Raw genomic sequence first — 17,467 nt, 5'->3', positions numbered from 1 at the left:
TATTTTTCATAATGATCCTTTCTCCTCCTGTACTCGCTTATTAGACTACCGTTGGAGTCAACGGTCAATACTTCTGCAATTCGAATTAACCTAATCCGCAATTGCCACGTGAGAACACGTCACACAACTATCACGCACCAATCATAATACTCTATAGCGCCACATCAGCTTAACACTCGTACTCTTCTTTTCTATAACATATAAATTAGCTATCATAGTTGGATTGGAAGAACTCCAAAAAATTTCATGCTATGATGTTATTGGATTGCAAGAGCTACAAGATTTTTGATTATATAGATACAATAATACAGAAAAATTGGTTATGACTTCTGTTAGTTTGACTTTGAGAGGCTAACATAGACCTTATATTTTATTAATAGTCTTTTATACTATCCAAGTTAATATTTATATCCAAGTAAATTCAAAATTCTCTGTCGTTCAAGCCGGGAAAGCAAATGTGTTTTTTTGTTTTTGTTTTAACAAATGTTTAGTTGTCTAATAAGTGATAAGTCGGATTCGAAAAGAAGCTTAAATATTAAATAGAGTTGAATATAGTTGGAAAAAAAGAAAGTAAAATTAGTTCCCCCACTTGGTCCTTTGTGACTCCAATCATTCACCGTTCGTCCGCTCATTACTCTCTCTCTACTCCATCCAATTTCAAAGATTCCTTTTTTTTTTTCTTCTTTCATAAAATGCTTTCAAAAGAATATCTAAAAATCACGAATAACCAGAAAAATATATTTATGTTCTGACATAATACATACAGAGGCATATATAGTGAGAGAGTTTCTTCTTCTGTATTCGTGGAGAGAAGAAACAAACAAAAACAGATTCTTTAAGTAAGTTTTTTTTTTTCCTTCCTGCTAAAGCTTTGATTTTTCAGGTTCCAATTTTTTATAGAAAGGTTCGATTTTTTTAAACTACAATCGATATATCTTATTCCTTTTGCTCTCGCGGCAATGAGTTCGTGTTAGTGATCACAGTCTAAAGTAGAAAAAGTTGGTTCCTTTTGATCTAAAACGGTTGGGGATGATCACAGTTAAGCTTCTTCTAGATTAAAAATTAGGGTTCTTGTTCTGTTTCCTTAGTTGCTTTTTTTCGTCTGCTTTTTAATTGATTGTGACATCGTTCTTATTCAACTACTCTGAATTTTCTGTAGCTGCTACACTAAATGTTATAGGTCTTTGGTGGTAACTGTCCCCTGATGATGATGATGATTTATCGCAATTTGAGTTTGATTAGCGTTTAAACTCAGGTTTAGGGTTTATAGAGATTTGAGTCCTTGGGGGATTTATTGAAATAGTTATTGCTAATGAGTTTTTTCATCTTCTGTTCTTGAAAACTGTATCCAACTTCTTCGCTAATAATTGATGTCTTAGTGCACTGTTTTTTTCTCTGTTCAATTGAGAAGTCATCTTTTAATAATTTTCCTTCATCAGAATTGATCGAAATTGCAGAGCTTATACAATGAATATACCAAATGGAACCTTTTCAAGATCTGATCATTTCCATGCTTCAAGTGATGCCTCCCTCTTTTCCAGCTCTTTACCTGTTCTTCCACACCAAAACCGTATGTACTCTCAAAACTGTCTTTTTTTATTGTCACACATTGGAGTTATATTATAATCTTTAACTCTTTTGCAGTCAACTCTCACGAGAGCTACCATCAGTCTGTTGATGAAACTGCTTCCGGCCTAAACCAATTCAATGGAGGCATTGACAATATGCTCGAAGTTGGTGACTCACATCCAATTGGAAGCATGCTTCCCGATGATGAGGAAGAGCTTTTCTCTGGTCTAATGGATGATTTAAACCTGAGTTCTTTGCCAGCTACGTTGGATGACTTGGAAGATTATGATTTATTCGGTAGCGGAGGAGGTCTTGAATTGGAGACTGACCCACATGACTGTCTAAGCAACAAGGTCTTCCCAAGACTGGGTCTTGCTGATTCTAACGTTGACAATGGTATGCCTCAAAACATTTTCCAAAATGGAACGGGATCGATTGCTGGCGAACATCCTTATGGTGAACATCCTTCAAGGACTCTTTTTGTTCGGAATATTAACAGTAACATTGAGGATTCTGAATTGAAAGCTCTTTTTGAGGTAATTTCCTCTTTTGTATATTCTTGTAAATGGAATGTTTATAGGTTGAAAGATTGAATCTTTATGTTTGTTTTCCCATTCTTGGCAGCAATATGGAGACATACGAACTCTCTATACAGCCTGCAAGCACAGGGGATTTGTAATGATCTCATATTACGATATTCGTGCTTCTAGAGCAGCTATGCGAGCATTACAAAGCAAGCTGCTCAAACGGAGGAAACTTGACATACATTTCTCAATCCCCAAGGTCTCAGATTATTGAATTCTCTTATATATATATATATATATATGTATGTATTATTCTTGCACTCTCTTTTTTAATATACAACTTTTCCATTTTATAGGATAACCCATCTGAGAAAGATGTTAACCAAGGAACTCTTGTGGTTTTCAACTTGGCACCATCTGTTACCAACAGAGACCTGGAAAATATATTTGGTGCTTATGGAGAGATCAAGGAGGTGATGCGTTTTTTATTCTGTTGTTTCTGTTTTTTCTTTTTATGAGGTTTTAGGTTTCTGTCATGACCTGCATAATGGTTAACGTTTGTGTAAGTTATTGTTCTGACAAAGCAGATACGGGAAACACCAAATAAGAGGCATCACAAATTTGTTGAATTTTTTGACGTTAGATCAGCTGATGCAGCTCTCAAAGCTTTGAACAGGACTGACATTGCTGGAAAACGTATCAAGCTTGAACATAGTCGTCCTGGTGGTGCTCGTCGAAAGTGAGTTTACTGATACCAATGGAAACTGACTTAGTAGAAACTGTGGACTAATTTTCTGTTTTGGTTTCTTTTCTCAGCATGATGTTGCAAATTAATCCGGAATTGGAGCAAGATGATTCCAACAGCTACCTGAATCATGTCGAGTCGCCTTTAGGAAGCTCTCCTATAGGGAACTACTGGTGTAATAGTCCTACTGATCATCCTCTGCAAACTTACAGTAAGTCTCCAATATTTGGAAACTTGAGTCCAACAACAAACATCCGTTATCCAGAGTTTTCGTCGATTCTGCATTCTCAAGGAGCAAATCCGATAAAGGCTGCATCGGTGAGCAATGACCAAGGAAGAAGGTTTAGCCACTTGGATCACCTGTTTTCAAGTAGCAGCTATAATAATGCAAGCCACACAGCTTCTACCTTTCAGCAACCGCAGTCGTTTGGATCTGTTTCTTCATTTGGTTCTTTGAACTCACACCCAAGTCATGTAGAAACATTATCTGGATCCGAATTCTTGTGGGGAAGCCCTAGTTCTTCAGCCTGGCCTGTGAATCCATACTCTTCAAACGGAAAAAATCACAGGTTTCCTTACTCAGCTCAGAAAGGTGCCCTCCACCAGCTCCCTCATGTCGGATCTGCGCCATCTGGATTCTTCCCGAGGTCCCCTGAAACTTCATCAATAGGGTCAGTGGCTTTTCGAGGAGTAAGTGGTAATATGAATGCTCAAAGGAACTTGCGTGAAACTAGCTCTCCAAGTTTTAAAATGTTGTCTTCTCCAAGACGTAGTCAATTGTTTACGGGCAATGGCTCTTACCCATGGCCTGTTGCTAAAATAGCTTCCATTGACGACCCATTGGAGGATGGAAGGAACCAGCAGCATGATAGTAACGTTAACCAAGTCGACAGCAAGATACAGTTTCAGCTTGACTTGAGTAAGATTATGAGGGGTGACGATTTACGAACAACCTTGATGATAAAAAACATCCCTAATAAGTAAGAGCTATACTTTGATTGTGCTGTCTGCTGTGGTCTGGTTCATTTACCGTTGTGGGAGCTGAAAGAACTGACATTTTTCCTTGTTCTCAGGTATACCCGGAATATGCTGGTAGTTGCCATCGACGAAAAAAACAGTGGAACTTATGATTTTTTATATTTGCCCATTGATTTCAAGGTAAAGACCACTTAGGTTACGTGTTGAAATTTTTGACATGTGATCTGAATTCTGTGATGCTCTTTTTGTTTCCTGTGTGCAGAATAAATGTAATGTGGGATATGCATTTATCAATATGGTATCTCCTAAATTCATCATTGCATTGTACGAGGTACAAAACCTGATTGAATCTTTGGTATTGTTTTATGAGAGATTGTAAATTTTCAGGATAAACTTATGCTTCTGATCTGTTTGATAGGCTTTTAATGGAAAGAAATGGGATAAGTTCAACAGCGAGAAAGTAGCTTCCTTGGCTTATGCACGAATCCAAGGTAAAGCTGCGCTTATTGCTCACTTTCAGAACTCAAGCTTGATGAACGAAGATAGGAGATGCCAACCTATTGTCTTTGATGGGTCAGAATCTAGATATCCGGTAAACAATCTCTTGTACAACAAACACATGATCTTAAAATGTTCATTTATATGTTCTGTGATTTAGCTGATGAACTTGACTCATACATCCATATCTGAACCTAGATCATCCTGGAGAATTCGCAGCTCGAGGCATCAAATTCAACAGTTTCTCATCCTCTTGTCGGCGAGAGCACGCATCAAAGCTGACAGTCAAGTGAATCCCATTGCTGTCTCTGGTTTAAAACGTAAAAATCAGATTTTAGGATGATATGAGGATGATGATGATGATGATGATGATGATAATGATGATGAACAGCAATAGACTGCATAGCACCTTTAAAAAATTTATTGGTTTTTTCAGTTCCTTCTAGTTTTTTTCTTGTTTTCCGGAATCAGAATGGATTCTTTGATCTAGACATGTAAATTGATGGTTGTGTTTTGTTTTTGTCTTGGTCGACTAAATCATCTCTCCAAAAATGTGTACATAGGTGTGTACTTGAGTTACGTCTTATTTGGTCATAAATAATGAAACCTTTGTTCTCATTGATACATTTGGTTATACTCAGGCATTAAAACTACCAAATTTCACTAATTTTACTATGTCTTGTAGCTCAAAATTTCTACTTTATGCTTGAAACAGCCTGTGTTCCTCTGGACTTAACACCTAACATTGTCTTGACTTGGATATCCACCTGAAAGAAACAACGTTCGTCTTCTCGAACATAACTCACACGACCATTCATCTGCTCCAGCAGTTTCCGTGAAAGCTTAAGCCCTAAACCATCAGGCGTGACCCATCCATCTCCAGTCTCAAACATATCACTAAGGATCTCTGAAGGAAGTCCTTTACCTGGATGTATCATCCTATCATATAACAACATCAAACGTTAGCTCAGAATCTGCAAAAAGTGTTGCATTTTCGGTTAAACACACACACAGAATCTGTAAAAAGGTTGGTTGTTTCAGTCGTTGTTCACCTGAATAGTACATGGATATAGTGGTCATTCTCGTGTGTAAGCTCATGGCCTCGTGAGACCTTGATTCCTATCCAACTATCTGGAAACGGGGCATGATTCACAATGTTGCGCATAAGATCAGCAAGAATGAGCTGAAGTTTTGATCTGTCACCATAGAGAGGCAGAGTTTTGATCTCCTCAGCAACTTCAACCCTGAGTTGTGAGTTCCTCTCTCTCAACATAATCATCACTTGGCTAATGATTGTGTCCAAGATGCTTTCAACTCGAAACTCCTCTGTTTCCAGTTGCAACTTGCTGATATCATTAAAGAAGAACATTTTGTATTTCAGAATCAAAATGTAAAAGCAACAGTAGATAAAGATCCAAAATGTAATGCTTTTACCCTTCCTCGATGCTTTTTAAATCTGTGCTTTCGATTATTGTCGTGATCTGCTTCTCACAAGCATCACTAGTCTCCAGAAACTGCCTTTGGCTAGCTGAAATCTCTGAGGATTCAAGAAGCTCATGTGAAAATCGGATACCGTTGAGAGGATTCTTGATTTCTTGCCTTATGTAAGTTAATTCGTTGAGGCTTTGAGCACTCTCTTTCAGTTCTGGACAGCTCAAACCCGATTCTCGATTAATAATCTGCAAGAAGAAGAAACATCTGATGACTTTCCCTTCAGTGTTTGTGCTCTTGTTCGCGGTTATGGATGCTACTATGTACTTCCCTTCCTTGTTAAAGAACTCAATCAGTGAACTCTCTGGAACATTATGACCAGCAATTCCTTGGTACAGAGAGATCAAGAACTTTGTGAGTGAATCTTGGCATTTCACTTTACAAAAAACTCCAAAGACTTCACCAGGTAGCATTTTCCCAATCACTTCGTGTTTTGACCATCCGGTAAGCTTTTCCATGGCTGCATTCCATTCTGAACAACAAGCATTCTCATCTGAGGCGAAGATCGGTGGAATCAACGGGTTTAAGCTTTGAACAATAGTCTTATAATCTCCTTGCAGTCTGATGAATCTATCTGTTATTGCTTTCTCACTAGTGATGTCTTGACCAACAAAACAGACACCAATGATTTTCTCAGTATAATCCCGACTCGTGCATGAATTCACAAGAACACACACATCAGAAGTCGAATCTGGATGAGTGTTTTGACCAAACTTTTTCAGTTTTAGCATTACGCTTTTCTCCTCCTCACCTGAATAACGCAAAAAATCAATGTTCTTGTTAGTTTATAACACTCATAACATGAAAGTTGTATCAAGAACATCTTGTGTTTATAACCTTGTAGAGCTTTGCACAAGAGACTTTCAAGAGCTGCGCGTGATTCCTCTTGAACAATCTCATTGGCAAGTGACTTCCCCATGGCTTCACTAGCTAGCAAACCCGTCATTTCAGCGATTTTCTTGTTCCAACCATTGATACATCCAGAAGAATCAACACCAAAAATAGGTGCAGTTGCGGTTTCAATCACCCTGACCATTTCACACACAAAAGAAGTAAGCTCATTAGCACCTCTTGCCACAACGTTACCAGACAAAACTGGCCTGGAGCTCGTAAATGACTCTCTCATTATAAGCCTCAGGGAATGGATTGCATCAAGTTCTGAGATTTCCCACGGCAAGCTTTTGCTTTTCGCAACTTCAAGAAACGCTTTGAACGATGACCTCGGATGCATTCTTCCGGCATCATCTTTATCCTTTGGATGATGTTTAGCTCCTCCCCATTTGATAGCACGTGCAGTATTGGATCTGAACCAAAGTAAGTAATCTTTTGAAGAAATCCCCGCGGCAGCCACACCACAAACCGCATCTCCAAGTGAGATGGCACCAGGGTATCCCGCATCCACCAAGCTATCAGTTGTTAAACCAGTCGACTCATCACCGTGATTCTCCACCAGCCAATTCACCAAGTCTTTAACTTGCGCCTCATTAGGTGTAACACCAACCAACCAACATTTTCCTCTGTAATATAACGCAGCTCCATCACACTTCACAAGGTCCATAATACCCGGAGATTGTGTCACAATAGCTGAAACAGTATCACGGAGAAGCATATCACACAACAAGGTCTGCGTCCGCATAGCCTTCTTCTCGGCTAACTGTGATGCTAACTGAAGCTCCATTTGAAGCTGAAGTCCAAATGCTTGCATCAGAAACTCACAAGCATACCTTAAAGGGAATGGAACGTATCTAGGAGAACAATGATGGCCTACAACTAATCCCCAAAGCTTGCTTGTATCTTTGTCTTTTGTCACAATTGCGAGAGCAAGAGAAGCTATAGATCCCATATTTGCCATATATTGCGTGTGGCACCCATGAGGAGCTCTTAGAGTAGAGTTGACTAAACAAAGTGGTCTCTTGAGTTCCTCACTCTGAACAACCTTAACCGGAGTAGCATTGCAATCACAAATCATTCGGACACGGTTCTGTTTGAACAAGAACCGAGCGGCCTGAGGAATATCTGTTGAAGGGTAATGTAAACCCAAATAAGGCTCCAAATCAGATCTTCTAATCTCAGAGACAACTTCACCATGATCATCTTCATGAAACTGATAGACCATAACACGGTCATAACCGGTAAGTCTCTGAACATCTTCCACAACAGTATCACACAAAGCACCAATATCTCCTCCGGGAAGCGACTGCAGCCTAGAAATGGCCCTAACGGCGAGCTTCTGAGACTGAACAGCACCTGCAAGGGTCAAAGCCGGGTCAGCAGATTTAGCAGGCTCCAAATCCATGACAATCCCGGCATCAATCCTGTGTAGTATAGCATAAAAAGGCTTCTGGGTCGTCCTAGAATGGACCAAAACAGGGTTCAACAGCGAAATCTCAGTAAAGGAAGAAGCTTTAGCCAAAGAAGCTCCAGAAGAAGGCGTGAAAAGCGTCCTTGCATCGGTTCCAATCAAACCCTTGACTTTATCAAACTCACCACCACAAGAATGAGAGGTCGAAGCAAGAGACAACAAACCAAGGAACTCAGCAGAGTTCTCACTAACACCAAGTATCCTAAAACTAGGTTCTTCAACAGCAATCAAACAACCAAAAGGCTGAACAAGACCGCCTCTTTGGATATTAGACAGATAAGCAGTGATGTGTTCGTCCGGAACGTAACTGGGTGGTGAAATTACAGATTTGGAGTAGTTGAAAGACTTGCCAGAGTAAATGGAGTGATCGAAATCAGCAAAGAGACCAGCGTCGACAGAGTACTGAGCGGTATTGGATTTTTGAGGTTTAGAATCGCCGCCAAGAGGTTTCATGTTGCTAGCAGCTGATGAAGAGCTCTCGAATCCCATAGCTTTGGGGAAAGTGTGAAGTGAGTTTCTGATTCAGAAGCTGATTCTTTTATCATCTGCAGCAAGAGAGAGAGAGAGAGAGAGAGAGAGAGAGAGAGAGATAAAAAAGGTTTCTTTTTTTTGTTAATTATGTCGTTGATATTTGTGGTTCGTTAACTTTTACCATCAAGATTCTTCTTTTCATGTTTTGTTTTTGCTTCCTTCAATGCTTTTTTTATATATCTTTGGCTACTCTGTTTCGGTGTTCGCATTCTCTCCCACACGTACAGATTGTTCTGTGACCACCGATTCACTTTGCCTTTTTTTTTATATTGTTTTATTTTTGTGAATATAATGAAAACATTTTATGGAATCAGTTGAACTCTCTCCAACAACAACAAAAAAAAAAAGAGTTTATTTTTTTTAATTACATCAAAGTTGTTTTTGGTACATCACTTATACCTTCTTAAATGCTTTCGAATTTTGATTTATATTAAACCAAACGGAAGTATGACGGCAAGAAGAAATTCTCAATCCATTGAACAAATATGGCTTAATGTCTTTCTCAAATTTAAGAGACCCTTATCAAACATTTCAACTTTTTGGTCAGAAGTTTTAACTTTGACATGTCTTCGTACGTTTGTGCATGTGCTAATATATATATATATATATATATCAGTGAGCTTTATTCTACGGTTCATCACTAGTTAGATAGCTCTCAAGAAGTCTTGAGGAACTTTACTAGTCTGTGACTAAATCTGTATAAGAGAAATCTAGAATCTGCAATCAAGGTATAGAGGAAACATAATTAGGAAGAAAATTCTTATTCCTTGTTAGTTTGTTACCAGATCACTTCCCTCCTTTTTTCTAAAAGATTATAGACCATCATCAGTTTGATCATCATACCAACTTTTGATATGGATCACATTGTTTATTTGCAACCTGTACACTTCAAACAAGAGCAAATGTACAAACTCAAGAAAACTACAAAATTCTGCATATTATTGTTCTTTGAAATTCGATTTGCTTGTGGTGTCTAACACTGAGACTAAGGCTCATATGGGGAATGTGGGTGAAAAGCAAAAAAAAAAAATGAAACATGGTACTGAAGTGAATCCTTTAGAAAATACATGTGGATAGTGTTATATGAGCCAAAGCCTTAGATCTAAACACCAAACTAATCTTAATGCGAAAAGGAAAAATACTTAAAATCTTAATTAGAAACTTCGGGCTCAAGTAGCATGTATACCTTCCGAAGTATGTTTTCCTGGAGATTTTTCATTGCCTCGGGACTCTTTCACAACCTCCAAATCACCCTGTATAATGGTTATCAACAAACATGTCCTTTAAAGTATCAAGCATGCCAAATCGTCCGAGGTGAGTTCCCCAAAACAATGAACAAGGGGAAACTTGCATGCAATGCAAATATACCGTTTCAAGACACCGACCAAATTATAGTGATGAATATATGATATGACTTATGAGATACGATATATTTTCAAAAACAGTCTTGTACACATTGTAAGATGAGGCATATACGTATTAAAATTACATTCCGATCATCAGATCACCATATGTAATAAAAAGCAAAAAGACTTGTTTGATCAAAGTAGAACAGCTACCACAAGTTATATCAGATGTTTCTTCTTCTTTTTTGGTGCGGGGTTTTCTAACCCTTCAAAACCTGCCACGTACAAAGTTTCACCCAGCTCATCTTTAACTTGGTCATCCATTTAATTTTTGTTTAAACTTTTTTTTCTTTTTGTCTGAAGGTAGCTGGAATGGGCTTAGGCCCATATTAGGTGTAGGCCCGCAATTACGTTCTTATCCAATATTCCCAACATTATTTAAAAACTCTCAGATTCTCTCTCTCCAGTCTCTTCACGCGTTTTTTATAGCGCGTGAACATCATTTCCTCTCGAATCTTAAAAAAATTCAAATCTCAATTATTTATCTTATTTTTAAGACATAATTTAATCCGAATCTCAGCAACAAGCAACAACTGTTTTAAATCTATGTTTCATCATTATCCAAAACCTATCCATGTCTTAATATGAAAGATAGGCTCATATGCTAAAAATAAATAAAGTTAATAAATAACAATTAATAAAAAGGGTAATAACCTACCAAAAGAAATAAGTTAATTACCATTTGTTTTTATTACATAACCTTTTTTTTTTGGGGTATCATTAATTAGTTTAATTACCATTTTTGATAAACATAACTTTCCAAATTTTTTTTTTTTTTTTTCCAAAAATTTGAATCTTTTTCCTTTATTCACAAAACCAATTTAGCCCCAAACCCAAAGAGAAGCTTAAGAAATAAAAAGAGGGTTTTTTTTCTTCTTCTTCTTCCAATATACTTCGAAGCCAATAGCGAGAGAACGAAAGAGAGAGAGAGAGAGAGAGAGAGAGAGAGAGAGAGAAGATACGAAGATCGAGAGAATCCTTTAATTTTGTAGAAATCGCTGGAGAAGGAATCGTGAGAGAGCTGAAGAAGTTTCTTTTCAGTTCAGATCTGATTCGTTTTGTTTTCCGGTAATCCGGAGAGAGAGAGAGAGAGAGAGGGGAAAATAATGGGCGGTAGAGGTGGCGGCGGCGTGAGTAACACGAACAACACGGGTGTTCCGGCGTCTTCGAGAAAGGTTGTTCAGAGTTTGAAAGAGATCGTCAACTGTTCTGAGTTAGAGATCTATGCGATGCTAGTTGAGTGCGATATGGATCCTGATGAAACTGTTAGTCGTCTCCTTTCTCAAGGTTCTCTCTCTTTTTCAACCCTCCATAAGCTCTTCTTCTTTCTGGGTTTTAGTTTCGAATTTGTTTAATTGAAGTAGAGCTCTGCATTAAAAACCAAAAAATCAAAACTTTAAAGGAAGCTTTTAAAGAATTTGTTCTTGTTCTGAGTAGTCATGTTAAAGGTGTTACGACTTGTGTAAGAATGTGTCAGAACTTTATATTTTGTTTAACTTAAGTTTCTTGAAATGGTAATGTTTTATTGGATTTGGTTGATCCTTCAATCTTCATTTGTTACCTGTTTCTGGAAATAACTTAAAATTCTGTTTTTTTTTTGTCTTTTTTGCCTTCTCCTTTGTTTTTTGTTTTTTGTTTTTAGTTGCTGAAGCTAGCTATTGGTTAATGTTGTTTCGTTAAAACTTGTTTCAGATACTTTTCATGAGGTGAAGAGCAAACGAGAGAAGAAGAAAGAGGTTTGTGGATTTAACATTAACCAGTAACTAGTTAAATTATAGGCACTAGCTTCAGATGATGATTTACATTTTTGTGTTCTTCTCACTTATTTTGTTTTTGTTTGGTCAGACCAAAGATCCTGCAGACTCCTGGACGCGGAACATCCCAAATCGTGGAGCTAGAAGTGGTAATGACAGTTACAACACCTCTCGAGGTGGCGGAAACAAGTATAACTCTAATGGTAAATAAGATGCAGATTCTTGCAAGAAAGTGTTTCTCTTTTTCTTCTGTTGGCTGTGGTCTTTTTTGGTTATCTCTAAAGTTGTAACTGGATTTTGGTTCAGGGACTGGAAATGCTCAAGGTGTACCTGCAAACAGAAGAGAAAACGGAGCACCACGTAATCATTGGGCTGGCTCTTCAGCCTCTTCTATCTCATCTGGTGTTCTTGGACGCCAACCTTTATCAAACAGGTTCTTCCCTTCATGTGGTCTTTTGGTTATCTTACTTTGTTAAATATATCATTATTTTGTGTTATCTTAGTATTTCCTTTGCTTTGCAGTGATCCTCCAAGCTCTGAAGTCAAGAAAGCACCAACGGGATCGAGTGATGCAGTAGCTTCGTCGTCGTTGCCTACTCCTGCGTATCAATCCGCTTGGGCTAGTGCTAACCCCGGGCAAAGAACTATGGCTGATATTGTTAAAATGGGTAGGCCTCAACAGCAGAAGAATATCGCGTTGCCTCGTTCTTCAGAGGCTCAAGAAAGCAGAACTAAAGCCCCTTTGAAGGATGAATGGCCTTCAATTGAGAAACAAGATGTTTCTCATCAATCTTCCTCTGTCTTGGAACCTGCTGCTGAAGGTAAGATGTCTGCCGACCAATTTAGTGAGTCTCAACATCTGGATGAGACTCATCAAGAAACAAAAACATATCCAATTGAGCCGCCTCCTAATGCGGATCACAATCCGCCTGCTTCAGTATCAAGCAGAAATTTGGCTGATGATGATTCTAGAGACTCCTCAGTGTGTGATGATGAAAATAACAAAGCTGAGAGACATTCTTATGAGGAAAATGGAGGTGAGATACTCTCAGTGTTAGTCTTTTTATTAGCTTTTTCTTACACTTTGTCCTTGTTTTTGAGTTCTGTTTGCTTTTTCCACTATTTTCAGCCGAAGATGTTTCAGCATCTGTTGCTACCGGTTTTGAGCAACTTACTATAGACAATGAAGAAGAGCAGGAAGCATTACCAAAAGAAGACAAACCTGCAGTGATAATCCCCAATCACCTGCAAGTTCATTCCTCAGAATGCTCGCACCTAATGTTCGGAAGTTTTGGCTCCGGGATAGGATCTGGTCAAGCTAGTGGTGGCTTGAATGATAACTTGGATGAACCACTAGAAGCAGAGGATGATTCATCATTCAGACATCCCGACACTAACTTCTATGGTGAGGAAGAAGAACAGCTGAGAAATCCTGCTACTAATGAACAAGTGTCTTATCAAATCGATCCAAGTACCCAGAATTACCATTCTCCCACTGAGTCTGAGACAGAAGCCGTGCAACATGAACCTCCTCAAGAAGAAGGTCATCAGTACAAGTTTTCATCTCCTGCAGATTACGGATATGAAAACAGCCAACAGTTGAACCCTCCATCGGAAACAAATCCTCGAATGCAGAATCTCGACAACTTCCCCAGCGTAATGGTAACTAAAAACCAAACACTATTAAACCTTAAAAATTCATCACACATTCGAAAGATCACTGAAAAGGTTTCTAACAATCTCTATTATTTTTTTCTAAATGTTCAGCAGCAAGGATATACAAGTACGTTACCCAACACTCTACTCCCATCAGGCATTCAAGACTCAAGAGAATCCGATCTTCACTACTCACCTTTCCCAACAAAATACAACACTGCTGCTCCCTCTTCACTTAGTGATCCAGCAATGTCCATGGCCGAGGTAACCAAATTCCCTCTTCTCTTCCATATAAACATATTCAGAGCTTTCCCTTAATACCACTGCTTACTCATATTTTGTTTTTAGGCACTGAGAGCTGCGAGTATTTCTACTCAAAACGCGATGCCCAGTGCAGGACAACAAGCAGCAGCTCTTGCACAACACCTTGCCTTAAACCCATACTCTCATCAGCCCGGGATGCCTTTAGGGCCTTATGGTAATTTGATAAGCTACCCGTTCATGGCACAAAGTTACAATCCTTACATGGCTTCAGGTTATCAGCAAGCGTTTTCCACTGGGAATCATCAGTCCTTAGCTGCTATGCTTCCTCAATACAAAACGCAAGCAACCGCTCCTCCTGTTCCTCCTCCCTCTGCCTACGGCTTTGGAGGTGGCGCCGCTTCAAATAACAACTTCCCTCTGAATCCCACAAATGCTACAAACTCGTACGAGGATGTCTTGACCTCGCAGTTTAAGGATAGCAATCATTTGGTATCATCACTTCAGCAGCAGGTAAACCATGAAATTTGGTTTGGTTTTCTCATTAGTCAGCTGAAGTTTTGTTTCTGTTTAGGTCTGGTTTTAGATATATAGATATAACTAAGAATAATATAGAAAAGAAATAACATTTCTTAGTTAAAATTGTATTTATTTAGTAAACATGAATTTCATCTTTTGACTTTGGTTGAGGTTTGGTTTTGGCTAGGTTTTCAGTGCTGATCGTGTTTTAGACGGATTTTTTCAGTTCAGAAAATTTGGATCGTAGTTTTATGTGCCCGTCTTTGTTATTCCAAACCTTAACCAATAGGTTTGTTTTTGTTTTGCTTTGATCTACAGAACGATAACTCAGCAGCATGGCATCAAGGACAACAACCCAACTCGCGAGTGGTTCCGGGAAGTGGATATTACAGCTTCCCAGGTCATCAGAATCAGCAGCCTCCTGGTTTCCGTCAAGCCCAACAACTGCAGCAGCAGCAGCCGTCTCAACAGCAACAACAGCATTTTGGAGGACATGGCTATGTCAGTCCTTACCATTCACAAGGTGCAATGTCATTAGACCATCTCCATCACCAGCACCAACAACAACAAAACGCTAGAGACGCGTCTAAACAGACGCAGCAACAGTTATGGCCCAACAACTACTGATGAAAAGCAAATCAATCAAATCCCTCTTTCCCCTTATTTCCCATTACTCATTCCTGAGCAGCGATGGGATGATTCCTTGTAGTGAAAATGGCAATGTGTTGTGTGTTTGTGGTTTGGGGTAAGGTCTAACGAGGGATTTTGTGAGAGACCTTCAATGGCTGGCTTGTTTACTTGCTAACCTTCTTGTATTACTAAAAAAGGAACTCTGTTTGTCTTTCTTTTGTGTCTGTTTCTTACCATTTAACTCTTTAGTCTTACACACCCTTCTATATCAGACTAAAAGTTCACATTAGAGCAGTGTTTTTAAGCCCAGCCCAGGGTCAGCTGCGGATTTAAAAAATGATCAGAACAAAGTCAAATATGTTATCATATTTGATGCATATACACGTAGGGATGCTGCGGTGGGTAAAAAAACCTGGTCCAGTCCAAATTCAAAAAAACCGTTCAGAGTCACAAAAACAACAATTTTCTTCTCATTCTTACTCCTCTAGTTCTTCCAAAACCTAATCAGAATCTAAACATACTCTTCTTTTGAATTCTGCAAAAACTTTTTTCAGATTTTTTTTTTCAAATCATAACTCCTAAACACATCATTCCCAGAACCTATCTCTAGTTCTCACTTTCTTATATTCAACATATTGGAAAGGAAAATATGGTATACAATAATTTCACTAACCATATCGCGATCTACTATGTGATCATAAAAACTTTCTTCACTCAGACCTAGAGGTCTCTTTGGACAAATATCTAAATGACGTTTTAAGGGATGTTCCTTGACTAGTATCTATGATTAGCTTCTTATTACAATAAAGGCAACGACCTCAGGGATTTCCATCTGGTTCTACTCCTACCGGTATAAACTATTTCCAAACATAAGACTTTAATGGTTTATTAGAATTAAATATCATATCACTCACTTGACTAAGCTGCGTTTCACTTGCTCCTTCAGCTTCAGCCTCAGCCTCAGCCTCAATATTCATTTCCATGTACTTATTCTGCGCATTTAAACCTGCCATTGTTTCTAGTGACTGAGAATCCATCCTGAATCAAATATGCCATAAAGCTACATCAAACATGTAACCATATCAAATATGTCACAAAACCAGAAGATAATTGAAACCAGTCACGACAAAATGGTTTTATTCATGTGTATCCTAATACAAAGATGAACAACACTAATTAAAATTCGCTTTGATAAAACAATTTGATTTGTTTTGATAAAAATAGTTTTGATAAAATCGTTTACGTAGTGGAAGACTTATTCTAAGACTAAAATAAATCAAAAAGCCTATATCCTAGATGAAACGAGAAGCAACTCACACCAAAACTACTTTCTCGATTTAAAAGCTAAAACCTTACAAAAAAAAAAAGAAGCTAAAAACTTCATTTTGATTTTTGGGTTTTAATTTGAGTTGGGAAAAAAACTTAATCTGAAATACGCAAAACTTAAGGACTATGGTTGATTTGTTGTTTGGTTCATTTCTGTTACAGCAATTTTGTTTCTTTGATGTTTAAGTATTGATGTCTCACATGCATAGGTTAGTCAGTCAGTGATATTAGTTGAAATGAACAGAGGAGGAAGACCAGATCGAGTGAATATTTCTGATCTATTGCAGAGAGACGATTACATAGCTTATATAAGCTGATAGAGGATCCTAAGACATAAATACAATGATATGATATCTGCTAGCATTTAATATATATATATATACGATATGATTTCCCTAAACATGTGGGATATGATTATACACAATATTCCATTACTCCCCTTCAAGTTGCGAATGGAGGTTGCGAATGCCCAACTTGCAACGGAAAGTTTCAAATTGTGGGCCGCCTAGTGGTTTGGTGAAGATATATGCAAGTTGGTGATGTGTATCAACATGAACTGGACTAATAACACCTAACTGGATCTTTTCCCAGACAAAATAACTGTCATTTTCGATGTGCTTTGTGCGTTCATGAAACACATGATTTGTAGCAATGTAGATAGCCGATTAACTATCACACAAAACGTGCATAGGTTGAGGGTGTACAATGCCAAGATCTGTTAGAACACGTTTCACCCAGAGTAACTCTTTAGTGAGATGTACCATGGCCCGATACTCTGCTTCAGCAGAGGAAAGACTAACCGTGTCCTGCTTCTTCGTTTTCCAGGAAACGGGTGAAGCTCCTAGTTGAACAATGTAACCGGTGACAGAGCGACGAGTGAGAGGACAACTGGAATAATCTGAATCACACCATCCTGTGACCTGAAAGTTTGTCCGTGCCTTTAACAGAATCCCTCGACCAACCGTACCTTTGAGATACTTGACCACGCGGAGAGCTGCTTGCCAATGATCCTCGCGAGGATTTTGCATAAACTGAGAGAGGATATGAACAGAGAACACCAAATCAGGTCGTGTTGCAGCAAGGTAGATCAAACGTCCAATGAGCCGCTGATACTGTGCAGGTTGTGAAAGCAATGGCGACTTGGAAAGAGCCAATTTATGATTCTGTTCAAGCGGGAAATCAGCGGGTTTGGACCCAAGTAAACCAGCTTCGACAAC

At 38.5% G+C, this 17,467-nt stretch overlaps 3 protein-coding genes across 7 annotated transcripts; 2 read left to right on the top strand and 1 right to left on the bottom strand.

The window, feature by feature from the left end:
- The first annotated feature begins 537 nt into the window (after positions 1–537).
- Positions 538–4,936, top strand: LOC104723268 (protein MEI2-like 3). Of its 4 annotated transcripts, none has more exons than XM_010441597.2 (11): positions 538–839; positions 1,440–1,570; positions 1,645–2,105; positions 2,194–2,352; positions 2,450–2,566; positions 2,681–2,832; positions 2,910–3,818; positions 3,912–3,996; positions 4,079–4,147; positions 4,235–4,408; positions 4,513–4,936. In XM_010441597.2, the coding sequence occupies exons 2-11, from the start codon at positions 1,468–1,470 to the stop codon at positions 4,594–4,596; spliced, it is 2,313 nt and encodes a 770-aa protein (XP_010439899.2). In that variant the 5' UTR covers positions 538–839; positions 1,440–1,467; the 3' UTR covers positions 4,597–4,936. The 4 variants fall into 4 exon arrangements, with proteins under 4 accessions (XP_010439899.2, XP_010439901.2, XP_010439902.2 ...); XM_010441599.2 differs by having other exon boundaries at positions 567–839; positions 1,458–1,570; XM_010441600.2 differs by having other exon boundaries at positions 771–904; positions 1,458–1,570.
- LOC104727942 (phytochrome E) lies at positions 4,881–8,960 on the bottom strand. The gene is made up of 4 exons (XM_087474371.1): positions 6,643–8,960; positions 5,749–6,556; positions 5,367–5,660; positions 4,881–5,253 (listed from the first exon to the last, which is right to left on the bottom strand). Exons 1-4 carry the CDS (start codon positions 8,654–8,656, stop codon positions 5,010–5,012), a joined length of 3,360 nt encoding a protein of 1,119 aa, XP_087330497.1. The 5' UTR covers positions 8,657–8,960; the 3' UTR covers positions 4,881–5,009.
- Positions 8,961–10,674: 1,714 nt separating this feature from the next.
- Positions 10,675–15,139, top strand: LOC104723267 (uncharacterized). Of its 2 annotated transcripts, none has more exons than XM_010441595.3 (9): positions 10,675–11,391; positions 11,797–11,840; positions 11,950–12,061; positions 12,165–12,291; positions 12,381–12,895; positions 12,988–13,520; positions 13,626–13,778; positions 13,863–14,288; positions 14,613–15,139. In XM_010441595.3, the coding sequence occupies exons 1-9, from the start codon at positions 11,211–11,213 to the stop codon at positions 14,919–14,921; spliced, it is 2,400 nt and encodes a 799-aa protein (XP_010439897.1). In that variant the 5' UTR covers positions 10,675–11,210; the 3' UTR covers positions 14,922–15,139. The 2 variants fall into 2 exon arrangements, with proteins under 2 accessions (XP_010439897.1, XP_010439898.1); XM_010441596.3 differs by having other exon boundaries at positions 10,698–11,391; positions 13,629–13,778.
- The last annotated feature ends 2,328 nt before the right edge of the window (positions 15,140–17,467 follow it).

Source organism: Camelina sativa, chromosome 11 (genome assembly GCF_030686135.1).
Source record: "Camelina sativa cultivar CO46 ecotype springtype chromosome 11, ASM3068613v1".
NCBI classification, from domain to species: Eukaryota; Viridiplantae; Streptophyta; class Magnoliopsida; order Brassicales; family Brassicaceae; genus Camelina; species Camelina sativa.
Note: the sequence above shows the minus strand (reverse complement) of the source record. Positions and strands in the feature narration are given on the sequence as shown.

Coding starts and splice junctions, on each gene's coding strand:
- LOC104723268 (XM_010441597.2), top strand. CDS start 1,468: ATGAATATACCAAATGGAACCTTTTCAAGATCTGATCATTTCCATGCT. Junction 2,353..2,449: donor TACATTTCTCAATCCCCAAG/GTCTCAGATTAT, acceptor TCCATTTTATAG/GATAACCCATCTGAGAAAGA. Junction 3,997..4,078: donor ATTTGCCCATTGATTTCAAG/GTAAAGACCACT, acceptor TCCTGTGTGCAG/AATAAATGTAATGTGGGATA.
- LOC104727942 (XM_087474371.1), bottom strand. CDS start 8,656: ATGGGATTCGAGAGCTCTTCATCAGCTGCTAGCAACATGAAACCTCTT. Junction 5,661..5,748: donor TTAAAAAGCATCGAGGAAGG/GTAAAAGCATTA, acceptor TAATGATATCAG/CAAGTTGCAACTGGAAACAG. Junction 5,254..5,366: donor TATATCCATGTACTATTCAG/GTGAACAACGAC, acceptor GTTATATGATAG/GATGATACATCCAGGTAAAG.
- LOC104723267 (XM_010441595.3), top strand. CDS start 11,211: ATGGGCGGTAGAGGTGGCGGCGGCGTGAGTAACACGAACAACACGGGT. Junction 11,392..11,796: donor TAGTCGTCTCCTTTCTCAAG/GTTCTCTCTCTT, acceptor AACTTGTTTCAG/ATACTTTTCATGAGGTGAAG. Junction 13,521..13,625: donor ACAACTTCCCCAGCGTAATG/GTAACTAAAAAC, acceptor CTAAATGTTCAG/CAGCAAGGATATACAAGTAC.